Raw genomic sequence first — 18,207 nt, 5'->3', positions numbered from 1 at the left:
CCACGCCAGAGCCGAACGTGCGAGCGCGCTCCTCCACGCCAGAGCCGAACGTGCGAGCGTGCTCCTCCACGCCAGAGCCGAACGTGCGAGCGCGCTCCTCCACGCCAGAGCCGAATGTGCGAGTGCGCTCCTCCACGCCAGAGCTGAACGTGCGAGCGCGCCCCTCCCCGCCAGAGCCGTCCGTGCGCGCCCCTCCCCGCCACAGTCGTCCGTGCGAGCGCGCCCATCCCCGCCAGAGCCGTCCGTGCGAGCGCGCCCATCCCCGCCAGAGCCGTCCGTGCGAGCGCGCCCCTCCCCGCCAGAGCCGAATGTGCGAGCGCGCCCATCCCCGCCAAAGTCGTCCGTGTGAGCGCGCCCCTCCCCGCCAAAGTCGTCCGTGTGAGCGCGCCCCTCCCCGCCAAAGTCGTCCGTGTGAGCGCGCCCCTCCCCGCCAGTCGTCCGTGTGAGCGCGCCCCCCCCCCGCCAGAGCCGTCTGACAGCGCGCCCCTCCCCGCCAGAGCCGTCCGTGCGAGCGCGCCCCTCCCCCGCCAGAGCCGTCTGACAGCGCGCCCCTCCCCGCCAGAGCAAGAACAGACTTGTCGGAGTCGCTTAGTTTTTAGCTCACCTATAATCCAGGTGACTATCGGCCGTGTGGACAGGTGGCCCGCCATCAGTCGTGTAGTCAGGCGGACTCTCCTACACCAACGACTGCCTGTTAATGAGAAATTGGCATTGTGACGCATCTTGGTGCGAATTTGCAGACCGCAGGAGCCAGTGACATCATTGGCCTGTGCAACTGCGCAAGACCCCGCCGCACAAATACACAATGTGCAAACTGATCCAATTGTGCAGCAAAAACACGCTAACGTCCGTGTAAACGAGCCGCAACAGTCACAACAGGCGATACAAAAATTACATGGCTGAATTAGCCTCATGCGCAAATCTGTGAGAAAACATATCTGGACCCACCCCCGTGCGCGTATATCTGGACCCACCCCCGTGCGCGTATATCTGGACCCACCCCCGTGCGCGTATATCTGGACCTCCCCCGTGCGCGTATATCTGGACCTACCCCCGTGCGCGTATATCTGGACCCCACCTGTGCAGGTATATCTGGACCCACCCACCTGTGCAGGTATACCTGGACCCACCTACCTGTGCACGTATACCTGGACCCCACCCACCTGTGCAGGTATACCTGGACCCCACCCACCTGTGCAGGTATACCTGGACCCCACCCACCTGTGCAGGTATACCTGGACCCCACCCACCTGTGCAGGTATACCTGGACCCCACCCACCTGTGCAGGTATACCTGGACCCCACCCACCTGTGCACGTATATCTGGACCCCACCCACCTGTGCACGTATATCTGGACCCCACCCACCTGTGCAGGTATACCTGGACCCACCCACCTGTGCAGGTATACCTGGACCCACCCACCTGTGCAGGTATACCTGGACCCACCCACCTGTGCAGGTATACCTGGACCCACCCACCTGTGCAGGTATACCTGGACCCACCCACCTGTGCACGTATATATCTGGACCCACCCACCTGTGCACGTATACCTGGACCCACCCACCTGTGCACGTATACCTGGACCCACCCACCTGTGCACGTATACCTGGACCCACCCACCTGTGCAGGTATACCTGGACCCACCCACCTGTGCAGGTATACCTGGACCCACCCACCTGTGCAGGTATACCTGGACCCACCCACCTGTGCAGGTATACCTGGACCCACTCACCTGTGCAGGTATACCTGGACCCACCCACCTGTGCAGGTATACCTGGACCCACCCACCTGTGCACGTATACCTGGACCCACCCACCTGTGCACGTATATATCTGGACCCACCCACCTGTGCAGGTATACCTGGACCCACCCACCTGTGCAGGTATACCTGGACCCACCCACCTGTGCACGTATACCTGGACCCACCCACCTGTGCACGTATACCTGGACCCACCCACCTGTGCACGTATACCTGGACCCACCCACCTGTGCACGTATACCTGGACCCACCCACCTGTGCACGTATACCTGGACCCACCCACCTGTGCAGGTATACCTGGACCCACCCACCTGTGCAGGTATACCTGGACCCACCCACCTGTGCAGGTATACCTGGACCCACCCACCTGTGCAGGTATACCTGGACCCACTCACCTGTGCAGGTATACCTGGACCCACCCACCTGTGCAGGTATACCTGGACCCACCCACCTGTGCACGTATACCTGGACCCACCCACCTGTGCACGTATATATCTGGACCCACCCACCTGTGCAGGTATACCTGGACCCACCCACCTGTGCAGGTATACCTGGACCCACCCACCTGTGCACGTATACCTGGACCCACCCACCTGTGCACGTATACCTGGACCCACCCACCTGTGCAGGTATACCTGGACCCACCCACCTGTGCAGGTATACCTGGACCCACCCACCTGTGCAGGTATACCTGGACCCACTCACCTGTGCAGGTATACCTGGACCCACCCACCTGTGCAGGTATACCTGGACCCACCCACCTGTGCACGTATACCTGGACCCACCCACCTGTGCACGTATATATCTGGACCCACCCACCTGTGCAGGTATACCTGGACCCACCCACCTGTGCACGTATACCTGGACCCACCCACCTGTGCACGTATACCTGGACCCACCCACCTGTGCACGTATACCTGGACCCACCCACCTGTGCACGTATACCTGGACCCACCCACCTGTGCAGGTATTCACGCATGTCACGCAGATTACAGCAGGTCCTATTTTTTTTTTACGCACACGAGAAATACAGACGCAAAGTCAGGGAATGAGAACGAACCCCTGAAGCCGGCGGGCGCCATCCTGTGCGTATATTACGGGCGTAAAACCGTCCGCGAGAAGCCGCCTCACTTACATGGCGCCGGGATACACCGCCCATACCGCACAGAGGAATAACGTGCCGGCGCACAGCCCCAACGTACCGCACTTATATACCAGACGCAGCCGTAGAGCCGCGGGCCCCAGGAGGGCGGGCATTATTACTAGTCCATAATCTGTGTTGTCTGCGGATACAGCTATATGTACCTCCCTATAGGGGGCCACGCACATATATATATATATATATACCCGCCCCTCCCGGCATACACAGGGAAGTCCCCGCCGGCACCCACGGATCCTCCTCACCCGGCGGCGTGCCAGGAGGCGGGAGGGGGCGCTGCAGTAGTGCCAGGCAGCAGTGTGTGTGCCGGTGTCCGGGCAGCAGACATGGCCACCAAGCGCTTCGTGCTCTTCGACCTGGGCGGCGTGCTGCTGAGCCCCGGGCCGCAGGCCGCCTTCCACCGGCTGGAGGAGACGCTCAGTCTGCCGCGGTGAGTGACGCTCCGGGGTCCGCGGCCGCCGTGAGGGTCGTCACGTGGTACAGCGCTCCGTCTCCGGGCAGTGGGTGACGTCACGGGGTGGTCATGTGACACAGGATTAGGCGGGAAGGGAACGATGTAGCGATGGGACTGAACTCTATAGGGGGACGAGGGGGATATGAGGGGAGACGGAGTGTACGAGGGGGATATGAGGGGAGACGGAGTGTACGAGGGGGGATATGAGGGGAGACGGGGGATATGAGGGGAGACGGGGATATGAGGGGAGATGGGGGATATGAGGGGAGACGGAGTGTACGAGGGGGGATATGAGGGGAGAAGGGGGATATGAGGGGAGACGGAGTGTACGAGGGGGGATATGAGGGGAGACGGAGTGTACGAGGGGGGATATGAGGGGAGAAGGGGGATATGAGGGGAGACGGAGTGTACGAGGGGGGATATGAGGGGAGAAGGGGCATATGAGGGGAGACGGAGTGTACGAGGGGGGCATATGGGGGGAGACGGAGTGTACGAGGGGGGCATATGGGGGGAGACGGAGTGTACGAGGGGGGCATATGGGGGGAGACGGAGTGTACGAGGGGGGCATATGGGGGGAGACGGAGTGTACGAGGGGGGCATATGGGGGGAGACGGAGTGTACGAGGGGGGCATATGGGGGGAGACGGAGTGTACGAGGGGGGCATATGGGGGGAGACGGAGTGTACGAGGGGGGGATATGGGGGGAGACGGAGTGTACGAGGGGGGGATATGGGGGGAGACGGAGTGTACGAGGGGGGGATATGGGGGGAGACGGAGTGTACGAGGGGGGGATATGGGGGGAGACGGAGTGTACGAGGGGGGGATATGAGGGGGATTTGGGGGTAGAAGGGAGATGTGAGGGGACAGAGCATACGAAGCGTCTGAGGGGAGACGTGAGGGCACGGAGCACACGAGGGGTGGGGTGTGGGGGCACAAGGGGGGACGTGACGCTTATCCGTCTGCAGGGAGACATGAGGGACAGTGTATGAGGAGGTTTGTGTAATGTGTATGGCACCCTGAAGCCTGCCTATTCACTGTGTATATGCGCACAAAGTGATGTGATTTGGGGTATATTTCTTTGTATAAATGCGGTGTGCACGCAGATACATGTGGGAGTAGGGAAGTACGCAGGGTGTCAGTACACCTGAGCTGTGACAACACGTGGCATATTTGCGCGGCTGACACGTGCCTAAACTTGTGTGAACGAGCCCTCAGGGCCCTTCTGACATGGGCTGATAAATCGTTCAGGTTCCCGGATCTGGCCGACCGGAGCTGCAGGCTGGTGGAGGGAATTGCTTGTGGGGTTGCAACTGGGCCAGAAGCCAATAGGGGGCGTACTATTACTATTGGGACTACTTTGTGGGACACTATTACTACTGGGAGTACTGTACTATGGAGGTCACTATTACTACTGGGGTCATTGTGGTGGATACTATTACTACGGGGGTGACTGGAGGCCAGTATTACTACTGGGTCATTTACTATTGGGGCCATTAAGGGGGTCACTATTACTATTGGGGACGCTACTGGGGTCACTTACTATTGGGGCCATTAAGGGGGTCAGTATTACTATTGGGGCACTGCTGGGGTCACTATTACTATTGGGGCCAATGCTGGGTCACTAATATTATTGGGGCCATTAAGGGGGTCACTATTACTATTGGGGACGCTACTGGGGGTCACTATTACTATTGGGGACGCTACTGGGGGTCACTATTACTATTGGGGACGCTACTGGGGGTCACTATTACTATTGGGGCCATTAAGGGGGTCAGTATTACTATCGGGGATGCTGCTGGGGTCACTATTACTATTGGGGTCAATGCTGGGTCACTAATACTATTGGGGCCATTAAGGGGGTCAGTATTACTATTGGGGACGCTGCTGGTGACACTGTTACTCACTTCAGACAAGTCTAAATGGTTCATATGTGTTGGGTATCTTGTTTATGGCGCTTTCATGTCTGTAAAATGAGTGTCTTCTGTCTGGTGTGTACGCCTCAGGCAGCAGGAAGCGGCACCCCTGATCTTTTATTAGTATATAGCTATATATGGCCTCTCACAGCGATATTTGAGTTGATTTTGCCTTTTGCAGTAATGTTCTGTATATGTTGATAATGTTAGTGTAGGGACTCACAAGATATTGAGGACCCTTGACGTGGGCTGTGAGTTTATGTATTTTGGCCAACATATTAACCAATACGTCGTATCTGTAAGGGCTCATGTCCACGGGCAAAATAAGAATTAAAATCCGCAGCGGATTTTAACTCTTCTCCTGCCCGCGGATCCGCACCCCATAGGGATGCATTGACCACCCGCGGGGTAGATAAATACCCGCAGATCGTCAATAAAAGTGATTTAAAAAAAAATGGAGCATGAAAAAATCTGGACCATGCTCCATTTTCGTGCGGGTCTCCCGCGGGGACGGCTCCTGCGGGCTTCTATTGAAGCCTATGGAAGCCGTCCGGATCCGCGGGACACAAAAATCAGATTTTACTCACACGCTCCGGTTCTTCTCTTCGCTGCGGCGCCATCTTCTCTCAGTCGCGGCCGGATCATTTTGCTTCGGCCCGGCGCATGCGCGGGGCACGTCACCGACGTCATCCTGCGCATCCGCTGGGCCGAAGAAAGTAGATCCGGCCGCGACGAGAGAAGATGACGCCGCAGCGAAGGAGGGATCCGGAGCGTGTGAGAGGTAAGTTAATTCTTATTTATTCCTATTTTCAGCACTCGTGTCCGCGGGGCAGGAGGGACCCGCTGCAGATTCTCCATGGAGAATCTGCAGCGGATCTGATTTTCCCCGTGGACATGAGGCCTTAGTATTGGGGGACAATTCATCGATACAACCCTCCAGCTTCTCACACCCCAATAATGCGCCCCCCTCTGGTAACGGGGTGAAATCTCTTCTCTGCATCGTAGAGGTGTCTAGCGGCCAACAAGCTCTACACAAGTGGAAGAAGAGGTCACTACACACAAGGAGCCTCCGAGAGCCTCTTATAGGCCAAGGGGGAACCACTTTTAGGGTCTCAGATGATAAGACCGTCCATCTAATCACCACAACTCCCATCATTACAGATCTGCCTGAGAGGGAACTGCAGGACGGGTTTACAGCAGATAGACAATGGGGCGGAGTGTATTTTATGTCAGTATTTATAGCCACTTTTTTTTTTAATTGACCTCCACGCCAAGTTATGTACGTCTGGTATGAATCCTGATCCAGATCCCATGCAGATCTTTCAGCGAGCTGCTGCAGCTGTCACATGTGCCGATAAGTGATCGCCGGAGGCCAGATGTACGGACATCAGTGTGTAACCAAAGTTGTGTTGCCACACGAGCAGCTGGGAGGGACGTATTGGGTGGTTTTATTATTTTACACGATCGGCTGTTTTCTGCATCAGAAGCAGCAGCAAAATCCTGAGGCCTTGGAGTGAATAGCCCTGCAGATTAAATATATGCAGCAGTTCTGCTAAGGCTGCCTGTCCACGGGCGTTTTAGCACTCCATTCCACGTGGCGATAATCCGGCCGCGGGGAACGCAATGCACGCTTTTCATAGCGTTGCTGTGGAAAGCGCAGTCCTCCTGTCCACGAGCGGAGAGTCATAGCGATTCTCTGCTTGCAGCCAGCGTGCTGCGAATTGCCACGGTCTCTGCAGTCAGCCTATCTGTCAGATGACCACGGAGATCCGGCTGCCAGGCAGTGATGAAGCAACAGTGACATAATGTAACCCGCACTGATGTGAACAGATAGCACGCCTCTTCTGCCGTATTTACAAAAGGAAATCCATGTTGGGTAAAATGCTCTGGAATGAAGTAAACTCTTCGGATTTCACAGTAAAGAGTACAGAGACGCCCTCCTGATTGCATGCTGATGTGTAAGTGACATGCGAGGTCACACAGAGCTGTGGTTGTAACGCAACTTTTGACCAACCAGCAACTATTTTTCTTTAGGTGAGCTGAAACAAAACTACTAATGACTTACCGTTAGTCATTCTATCGGTGATTCTGTTTACACTGCATGACTGTCATTGGCATTCACAATTAAAGGGGTTGTCTCGCGGCAGCAAGTGGGTCTATACACTTCTGTATGGCCATATTAATGCACTTTGTAATGTACATCGTGCATTAATTATGAGCCATACAGAAGTTATTCACTTACCTGTTCCGTTGCTGGCGTCCTCGTCTCCATGGTGCCCTCTAATTTCAGCGTCTAATCGCCCGATTAGACGCGCTTGCGCAGTCCGGTCTTCTCCCTTCTGAATGGGGCCGCTCGTGCCGGAGAGCTGCTCCTCGTAGCTCCGGCCCGTCACGTGTGCCGATTCCAGCCAATCAGGAGGCTGGAATCGGCAATGTAACGCACAGAGCCCACGGTGCACCATGGGAGAAGACCTGCGGTCCACCGTGGGTGAAGATCCCGGCGGCCATCTTCGCAAGGTAAGTAAGAAGTCACCGGAGCGCGGGGATTCGGGTAAGCACTATCCGTTTTTTGTTTTTTTAAACCCCTGCATCGGGTTTGTCTCGCGCCGAACGGGGGGGCTATTGAAAAAAAAAAAAACCCGTTTCGGCGCGGGACAACCCCTTTAAAGTGCTAGACAATTAACCCCCTCGGCTGGGTTCACACAGCATTCACTGCAGTTTTCTGCAGAAATTCTGTGTGGAAATTCTACAGAATTTCCGCTTATGCGGCAAAAGCGGACAAGCTTAATTTGTTCTTGCGTTTATTGTAGCATATCATGTGCCTTTTTTCTGCGGTTTAGGCACGGAAATGTCCAAAGAATTGACATGCTGCGTATTTAAAAACCGCGCCGCAACAACATTTCCGCACTGTGAGAACAACTTTTGGCGAAAACACATTGACTTTGGCTTGCACTGCAAATGCAGAGTTTTTCCCGTCCTGCGAAACTGCAGCGGCAAAACGCGACAATTCCGCCCCGTGTGAACCCAGACTTAACGCTACAGGAAGTACAGTTATGTCCTGCAGCATCGAGGCAATCTTGCTCCATACAATGTGGGTGCATACAACACTGAAAAGATCACAAGTTTCCGTGTGGTTGCCATGGCAGCCGGTGGCCTTCCGAAAGGACCAAGGGCTGTCATTGCAAATTGCCTATCAAGCCATCTCCTGGTCAGATGGATCCAGATCTCTGTTGACCCGTGCTGATGGGAGGCCAGAATTTGGCTCAAGCAGCATGAATCGATGACCCCCTCCTGTCAGCCGGTCAGAACATGTCAGCACCACTATCTAATCTGCAGCAAATACAAGAAGCTTCCTGTCCGCAGGGGCCGATATTCCTGCAGGATGATTTCATTACGTAGTGGGATCTGTAATATGACACATTGCTGCGGTTGTGAATGTCAGTGAAAGCTGAATGTGCAATAAGATGGGAGTCTCTAATAAAGTGGCATTCGGTGTATGTGACGTGTATCACTGTATTTACTTTATTAACTTGAGTGCCCCTCTAAATCTACATAGAAGATATAATAGGACTGTGTGGTTTAGACGTGGATCCCATCATGTGGCCATTTTTGGTTTAGCATTACATTGTCTTTTACTTACAGAGGATTCCTGGGGATCGCATTTGTAAAGAGCGGCTCGGATGGAGCATTCGCCCGGGTAGAGAGGGGACAGATACCATTGTCTCAGGTAAGATGGAGAAATATTGTGGTTCATGAATCAGAATGTGTAAGGCCGCCTGCTGACAGGCGGAAATTCCGCGGCGGGATTTCCCGCGGAATTTCCGCCCTTGGAAGCTGCCATATGATTGCGTTAGCAAACGCAATCCTATGCAGACGGCCGCGGTTTGTCCACGCAAAATCTCGCGCGGCAAACAAACCGCAGAGCCCCGCACAGAAATGTCACTCACCGGCTCCACTCTGCGCATGCGCCGGCAGCCGGCACATGAAAGAGCCGGTGCTGCGGGGCGCGGGTGAGTACGTGCTGCTCTCTGCAGGCGGCCGGGTCCCGCGGCGAGAATTCTCGCAGCCGGATCCGACCCGGCCGTCTGCAGGCGGCCTAAGACTATATATACAGCCATCACGGATGCTACAGAGGTATCCGCTCCGGGTGCAGACCCCAGAAAGGTCTTCTGAATGCATATGAAGTTAATACTGGGAGAAAAGGCTGCTGCTAAGAGCAAATGCAATCCTGGTGGACCAAACAAGCCCAAGTGTCATAGAGAGGTTGGTGACTTCAGTGGGTGTCATGTATTGTGACATTTTAGCAAACACTATCCCTGAGGATAATCTCAGGGTCCCATCAATAAGCCCACCCATCGTCATCTCACCATCAATGGAAAACGACCATTGTGGACAAACCAAGCCTTTCACTTTATGAGTTAGAACAGATGGTGTTTACAATGTAATTAGCCCTTTTGTTGCAGCATATACTGAGAAATGTTCACTTGTAGTTCCAGTTTTCACAACGTTCCCACGACTTAATCTACTTATAAAGTTGAGCAACATTGAAACTATTTACATCTCCTTTCTGTTGTTGGGTTTTATCACTTCTCGTACTTTGGTCACTTCCAATCCTGCTTTTACAATTCCATTGATTTCCTGTTATATACAGGACTACAAGAGTTTACTTCTCGCCATACAGTATCCTGCTTGCTCAGTTTCTGCAGATTCAGTTCTCTTTATGGGGGCACACATGCCATGCAGTTCGCTGCCTACAGTCAGAGACTTATGGGACCCCCTAAGAAAGATGGATCAACAGACAAGGAAGCATACGTTGCAGTAAAGTAGCAGAACAATCTTTAGAACTTGGTAACATACCAGGTGTCACTGAAAATAAGACCCTGTCTTATATTAATTTTTGCCCCAAAAGAGGCACGAGATCTTACTTTTGGGGTAGGTCTTAATATACTTACCTACCAGGCTTGGTCCAGGTGCCTCCCGCTGCTCTCCACAGCTCCAACGCACTTCCCACAGTCCTCGACTGCTCATACAACATCACTTCCTGGTTACGGGATTCATAAATCCTGCCTCCAGGAAGCGATGCCTGTGATTTGTTCTTTGACCGCTGCTCAGCCAATCAGTGCAGCGCTGGATGAACCAATGTGATGGCTGTGATTGGTTTATTCAGCGCTGCATTGATTGGCTGAGCAGCGGTCGAAGAACCAATCGCAGCCATCGCTTCCTGGAGGCGGGATTTATCCTGTAACCAGGAAGTGATGTTATACGAGCGTTTGAGGACTGCAGGGACCTGGACCAGGACCAAGCCTGCTAGGTAATGTATTTTTTTTTTATTTTTTTTTTATGTAGTGTAACTAGGGCTTATTTTCAGGGAAACAGGGTAGTGGCAGCCTGTCGGTTCACCATGGGATTAAGTTAGTCTCTTTTAGCTAACAGCATCTTTTTGTGGCTCTGGGGTATAAACGTATGGCAGACAGGCAACATACACTCAGTCTCTGCGGCTTGAGGCTTTCAGACTTTCAGGTAACCGACTCGAGTAGCTTTAACTTGGCAGTCAGGAGGCTCCAGGGCTTTTGCACATTTGCACCCAACCTCTTAGACCTCTGGTACTTGCTTCCACACTTACAACAGCGGTTTGCTCCATGGAGGCTCACTTGACACAATGGCGCACCAGGCTTGGCTCAGTGGTTTATTTTTCATTGGAGCCAACTTGACTTCTGTGGTGCGCTGCATTATTAATTATTCCCTATCTACAGGATATCCACAGGGTAGGTGATCACTTACTGATCTGTGGGGTCTCACTGCTGAGACCCCCACTGATCATGAGAGCAGTACTCACGTTACTGTGAATGACATCAGTGTGAATGGAGCGCTGTCGAGCATGTGCAGTCGGTGCTCCACTCATTTCAATGGGGCTGAGGGAAATACCCGAGTGCGTGCCATTTAGTTATCTCCACAGTCTTGCTGAAAGTCAATGCAGCGTTAACGCGGTGCTGCGACCAGCCATCCTCCTCACTACGAGGGGTGCAGTAACCCTACAGACGGAAGATATAGGAGTGCTTGTCTCAATGGTGAGACCTCACTGATCAGTAAGTTAAGCCCTATCCTGTGGATATACTGCAGATAGGAAATAACTTACAATGTTGGTACAACCCCTTTAAGTCTGCATTGGCTGTCAGTGTCTCTGCAACTGTTTCTTTAAAGGATACAGAGAATATAAGCAATGCGGTTCAATGGAAAAACATTAAAGGGGTTGTCTCGCGAAATCAAGTGGGGGTATACACTTCCGTATGGCCATATTAATGCACTTTGTAATGTACATTGTGCATTAAATATGAGCCATACAGAAGTTATTCACTTACCTGCTCCGTTGCTAGCGTCCTCGTCTCCATGGTTCCGTCTAAATTCGCTGGCAGCTTGCTTTTTTAGACGCGCTTGCGCAGTCCGTTCTTCTCCTTTCAGCACGAGCCGCTTCAGTGTGCTCCCCGCTGCAGCTCTTCTGCGCATGCGCAGACGAGCTGTCACTGCTCGGGAGCGCGCTGGAGCGGCCATTCTGTACCATCCTCTGTTAGAGGAAGGTGCAGAGCCGCCCAGCTGTCCCGAGAAGCTGTCCCGCCGTCCTGGTAAGTGATGGGCCGGGGGGGGGGCTGTCGCTGCGATGGGGGGGGGGCTGCCGCTGTGATGGGGGGGGCTGTCGCTGCGATGGGGGGGCTGCGCCTACCTGCTGCCTGGCGGTGGGTGACTGGTCGGCCGTGTTCACTCCAGGGGTACCATTCTGTACCATCCTCTGTTAGAGGAAGGTGCAGAGCCGCCCAGCTGTCCCGAGAAGCTGTCCCGCCGTCCTGGTAAGTGATGGGCGGGGGGGGGGGGGGGCTGTCGCTGCGATGGGGGGGGGGGCTGCCGCTGTGATGGGGGGGGCTGTCGCTGCGATGGGGGGGCTGCGCCTACCTGCTGCCTGGCGGTGGGTGACTGGTCGGCCGTGTTCACTCCAGGGGTCCGGTCGGCGGCTGCGGGGCGTCTGGTTGTCAGGGAGACACAGCTGGTAGCGTCTCGGGAGCGTGCACGTCGGGAAAAAAGCCGGCGGCCATCTTGGGAAAATTTTTATAAGTTGCTGAAACGCTGGAACGGTAAGTACAAACCAGCTAGAAAAGTCATTTACAGGGGGGCTTAGTAATGTATGCTTAATTAGGGGGACTGGGCAATAAAAAAAAATCCACTCCTGCCTCGAGACATCTCCTTTAATGTCTTCTGCTGACGGAGAGGAGCCTTAGTTGTTACAGGTGCAGAGGTCCTCGGGGCGACGGCTCATAAGAGCACCGCCCATTTCTGGGTACAGTTGACAGCTTACTATGTCCTCACCCTCTCACAGCATCTGTCGGTCTCAGCGTCCTCCACACCAGCGGGTCCTGAGGGCTTGAGGCCCACAGTACTACTATCCCGCTCCTGGGTTCACTGCATCACTCTTGGTTTATAAGCCCAGTCCTGTTACAAGGCCTATTAGAAGGTCGGACATTGACTTATAGGGCAGCTGTCTCCCAATAGATGGTGCATTGTACTAGTTCTCATTTGCATACCAAATTTCCTAGAGGCGCTCTGCGTGGCCTGTAAGTCTCCTCATGCCTACTTGGTGCTCTTCACAAGGACAAACTGTACATACATTCGCACGTTGCCCTCCTTTAGCAACATTACGCTCACTGTCGTCTTACTCCTGTTCGCCACTCCTTTTAATAAACTAGCTAATGCCCCGGTGAGTGCGCTCGCCATCGTTACCTCCTTGGGCTCTTACATAGCCTGACTATACTACCAACGCGGTGCATGGGGCTGTAAACGTTCAGTGCCATATTGGTTAGAGCATGGCTAACCAAACCTCTGTATGACTCTGATTGGGGAAAGTCTCTATGTCTGGTATCAAACCTGTAAATTCGGAGGCTTTTAGAAGATCCTTGCCACCATATGAGATTTACTGACGTCTGTGCTCTGATAGTTCATTACAGAGATGAACAAGGAGTGTAAGGTGCTTGCTGAAGAATCTGGGGTCACCCTCCCCGAGACCTTCTCTCTGGAGAAGACTTTCTCCACTTTCTTTGAGACGGGTGGAATCAACAAGCCGATCCTGAAAGCCGCTACAGCGCTGAGAAACCACGGTAAGAATGGCGATTATTACATACGGAGAAATTAAACCTAGACCTGTATATTTACATCCAGGGCTTTAGCTGTGACTGAGGGTGGAAGAAAGGTGGTTCTCCCTACAGGCTTGCAAGGGGATTCCTTACTGTTAAAGCAGTCGCACCATGGAACGCTCGGTCACACGATTTTCTTAAGAAGTAAACTATTGATGGTCTATCCACAGGATAGATCATCAGTAGTAGATCAGAGGCAGTCTGCCACCCAGGACCCCTGATGACAAGCTGTTCTCTGGATTGGTGCGCTTGTACACTGAGCTGATTTCTACAGGAAGCAGACAGCTCCATTCCCACTGCAAAGCCTAGGCTTGGTATTGCAAGTAGAGTTCCTACTGAAAAGAATGGAAATACCAAGCTGGGATGCTGTAGTGGCAACAGAGCTGTCTGCTTCCTGCAGAAATAAGCTCCGTGCATGAGCACACCGACCCACCGACTAGCTGATCAGAGTGGATCCTGGGTGGCAGACCCCTGTCAATCTACCATTGATGCCCTATCCTAAGGGTAGATGATTGCTGGTTTACAACTGGACAATCCCTTTACTACTTAATGAGTGTTAACAGGTGGTCTATGAAAATGTGTGAAAACAAGGCCCAGAGTGGTGGAGTATCATAACAGAAGCCATAATCCCTTCACCCGATCCTCTGCTGCCATCCCCAGTGCCTGGTCCCTGCTGGTCTTCTTTCAGCTGCAGAGCAGTGATGTCCTGATACAGGAACAAGTGACCTTTGTAGCCAATCACTGGCCAAAGTGAGCCAGTGGTCACATGTTGCCGTCAACAGCGTAGACCAACGGGGGCCCAGCATTGGTGAAACTAGAGGCCACTTTAGGCCTGTATGAAAAATATTTTGGCCTCCCTGGATAACCCCTTTAACATCACCGACACTTCGGAATGAAAGAGATGTCTAACCTAATCAACCACGTTTTTCTATATATAATCGGATGGAGATGAGCACCTACTACCTCCATGACTTGCATCACCAATTGGCTTCCCCTCTTACAGGGTTCAAAACCTGCATCCTCACCAACAACTGGGTGGATGACAGCCCCAACCGACACCACACCGCCGAGATATTCTCTTTCTTGAACCACCACTTTGACCTGGTCATTGAATCCTGCCGCATCGGAATGAGGAAACCAGAGACACGGATATACGAGTATGCCCTGAAGATGCTGAAAGCCGAGCCTCAGGAGGTGAGGTGTTGTCTTATAGGGTTAGAATAATCCACAGTGGTCTGTTACTCATCGGGAAAGGGGGAAGCCTCCTACTGCACTGCTATAACATGGTCTTCGAGAGCCTGCATCCACCTTCTGTCACCTTTCTTCTGGTTACATATAGAATTAAAGGGGTAATTCAAGTAAGAACTAGTTTTGCAAAGTTGCTCTCCAGGTCGCACAGACATAAAAGAAACCATATTCACCTCAACCGATCTGTTTTAGTGCCCGATCCCCCGCTATGCTCCATTTTCAGCTGCAGCAGTGATGATGTCACTTTCACCAAGAACATGTGACCACTGCAACCAATCACCAGCTCACTTCAGCTGCAGTGGTTGTGATCATGTGTTGCTGTATCAGGATGTCTTTGCTCCTGCAGCAGGAGTCAGAGCAGCAGGGGATCGGGCGCCATTGGAACAGTAGCAGCAGGGGATCGGACGAGGTGAGTTTGGCTTCTTTTTATGCTCATACAGCTTGTTGAGCAGATTTACAAAAAATTTTTTGCCTTGATAATCCCGTAAGCTACGGTAAAAGTTGAATCCCTGTGTACACAGCAACACCTTATATAAAATGACTGCACTATTCTGTTTGACACAAATAGTGGAAACAAGCTCACAGACAAGCTGAGCTTCCATCCAGGGTTCCATCTGGACAGACGGAACACAGGACAGAAGCTACAACGCAGTGTGGATGGAGCTTTACATTGCTCTCTGCGGCCTAGAAATCCTTAAAGGTAAGCAGACAGGTAAAGGCCCTTTACACGAAGCAATGATCGCTCAAAAATCGCAAACAGCGATTGTGTGAGCGATAATCATTGCATCTAAACATGCAGCCATCCTGCACTGCTAGCTCATCATTAAATTCAGCTCAACCTAAAAATTGCAGTGAAACAGTCTCCTATCCCTGCAGGGCTGAAAGAATCTCCTGCTGCAGCTGTCACAGCCACGACAGGAGATGGTGATCTTCTTCCATTGACTCTAGTGGTGGCAGCGGCAGCAACGCCAGCCCCATTGAAATCAATGGAACATGATCGCTAAAGGAATCCCCTGCTGCAGCTGTCACATTGTTCTCAATGGGGCCGGCAGCAGCAGTGCCAGCCCCATTGAATGACAGCTGAGTGCTGACTCTGATTGGTCACAGCACTCAGCCAATCAGAGGCAGCGCTTTCAGAAGGCAAGGATTTTTCAATCCCCGCCCAGAAGGGAAGCTGAAGAAGAGTGTCGCGGACCTGCCAGAAGACGCGCCGGAAATGACAGCGCTGCTAAAGTGATGTATTTTTTTTTTTTTTCAGCTAGGAATTATTTTCAGGGTAGGGCTTATATTTTAAACGCCCCCCTCCGAAACCAAAAATCCTTACCGCAGGGAGTCCCTTGCCACTGCTGTCACAGAGGATCGCAATCATTTCCCATTGATTTCTGCCGCTGCCGCCAGCCCCATTGGGAACAATGGGCAAGATTGCAAAAAGAATGCACATGCTGCGATTTTGTTTTCACGCTACATCGCAAGCATTAAAACATGGCACATGTGAATGGAGGCATTGCAAGCCATTGGCTTCATAATTCAGCGATTTTTCTCAGCGCTGGGAAATCGTGCAGTTTCATCGCCAGTGTGAAGCCCCCCTCAGTCGCTGGTTGTGTGGCGCATGTGTCAAATTTTCATGGGAGCGTCCATGAGGTCGGAGATATCCATCAGCAGAGGGACCGGGTTATGGAGTACACAGTGGGTGGCAGGAATGGTCTGAGCCCGCTGGACTGTTCTAGCATCATTAGTATACGGCACAGTAAGGCCGCGTTCACACAGACCTATTGTACACACTATATGACTACCTCGGGGGCTCTGTGATGGAATCCCCGGACGGAAACAAACGGGGTCATTCACTTCTACAGTAACAACATTGTGTCCGTTTTATAAGGTTTCCGTTGTATTTGGAGTACAGAATAATGTAGATGACTGCGCTATTCTGTACTCCAAATATAACAGCAACAAACGCAAATCTTGGTCCGTTTGACAATAGAAGTGAATGGCGCCTTTTTATTTCTATCCTGGAATTCCGTCACAATGCTGCTCCCAGCAGTTGTCACAGAACGCCGGGCGTAGTCACATAGCGTGTACAGAAACACTGTGAACGCTCCTTTACTATGGCTAACTTCACATGTTTGAGTGTGATATCGGGCCGTGAAACTGAACCCAATGTCACGCTCCTCAACATGTTCCTGCGGATGGAAGATATTTTGTGTTAAAACCGCCTTGCATCACTTAGGATTGCAGAGTGTTTCCCATAGTTTTCAAGGCATCACATCACACTTGTGCGCACCTTCACATGCGGTGCGATTTTTATTTTTCTTGCCATTCAAAACAATGGGTGATGCAATGCGAGGGCACGCTCAAAGATAGGACATGCCGTGATTTTTCTACCCTCATCGTGGTACGATGCGATGCTGGAAATAAATCACTCATGTATGACATGACCCCATTCTTCAGGGTAGACTTACTTACCGAACATTTTCTATTACAGACCATTTTCCTGGATGATTTAGGGGCCAACCTGAAACCCGCTCGTAATATGGGGATATCTACAGTGTTGGTCAAAGATACAGAGAAAGCTTTGAAGGAGCTACAGGACTTGTCCGGCGTGAAGGTAACGGTTACATTATTCACATCTGATAATCTAGCATCCAAGAAAGAACATTTATTGCCCTCAGTTCTTGCCGAAGGCCGCCTGTGAGAAAACAAAACATAAACCCTGAAGATTGTTATGTGAGGCTTCTCTTCATCATAGGAAAATTAATTCCTGTTTGTGTTATATCAGCTCCTAGATAATGAAGACGTGTTGCCGCCTGCTGCAGACCCGGAGGCCGTCCCTCATGGATACGTTACAGTAAAGGTAGGATTTGGGCGTGGAACGTGTACGATAAATCAATAACCTGACACTACTGTTTCCTTTGAAAATAAGCCCTAGCATGATTTTTCAGGATTTTTGGAAAGGCTTGAAATATAAGCCCTACCCCAGAAATAAGCCCTTGTTACATTACATAAAAAATATATATAGGAATACATTACCTAACAGGCTAGGACTGGGTCCTTCCCACTGCTCTCCAGATCACTTTCTGGTTACGGGATTCATAAATCCTACCTCCCGGAGGCAATGGCTGTGATTGACTCTTCGAGTGCTGTTCAACCAATCAAGGCAGCGCTCGAAGAACCATTCACAGGCATCACATTCTGGAGGTGGGATTTGTGGATTGGCTGAGCTGCCTCAATGTGATTGCTTCTTCAAGCACCGCATTGATTGGCTGAGCAGCACTCGAAGAACCAATCGCAGGCATCACATTGTTGAGGCGGGATTAATGAATTGACTAAACCATAGCTCAGCCAATTCATTAATCTCTCCTTCACAATGGGATGGCGGTGATTGGCTGAGTCACTGTGCTCGAAAAACCAATCAATGCAGTGCTCGAAGAACCAATCACAGCCATTGCTTTGTGGAGGTGGGATTTATGAATCCCGTAACCAGTAAGTGATGCTGTATCA

General features: G+C 52.2%; 1 protein-coding gene across 1 annotated transcript in view; it reads left to right on the top strand.

The window, feature by feature from the left end:
* Positions 1-3,155: 3,155 nt before the first annotated feature.
* EPHX2 (epoxide hydrolase 2) overlaps positions 3,156-18,207 on the top strand; it is a 72,563-nt gene continuing 57,511 nt past the window's right edge. Inside the window, exons 1-6 of the mRNA XM_066594743.1 lie at positions 3,156-3,348; positions 8,927-9,011; positions 13,266-13,425; positions 14,465-14,655; positions 17,192-17,314; positions 17,486-17,560. Coding sequence (XP_066450840.1) covers positions 3,245-3,348; positions 8,927-9,011; positions 13,266-13,425; positions 14,465-14,655; positions 17,192-17,314; positions 17,486-17,560 — 738 coding nt within the window. The 5' untranslated portion in view covers positions 3,156-3,244. The remainder of the gene's footprint in view (positions 3,349-8,926; positions 9,012-13,265; positions 13,426-14,464; positions 14,656-17,191; positions 17,315-17,485; positions 17,561-18,207) is intronic.

The sequence above is a fragment of the Eleutherodactylus coqui genome, chromosome 1 (assembly GCF_035609145.1).
Source record: "Eleutherodactylus coqui strain aEleCoq1 chromosome 1, aEleCoq1.hap1, whole genome shotgun sequence".
Lineage (NCBI taxonomy): Eukaryota > Metazoa > Chordata > Amphibia > Anura > Eleutherodactylidae > Eleutherodactylus > Eleutherodactylus coqui.
This window is presented reverse-complemented; position numbering and strand designations above follow the sequence as displayed.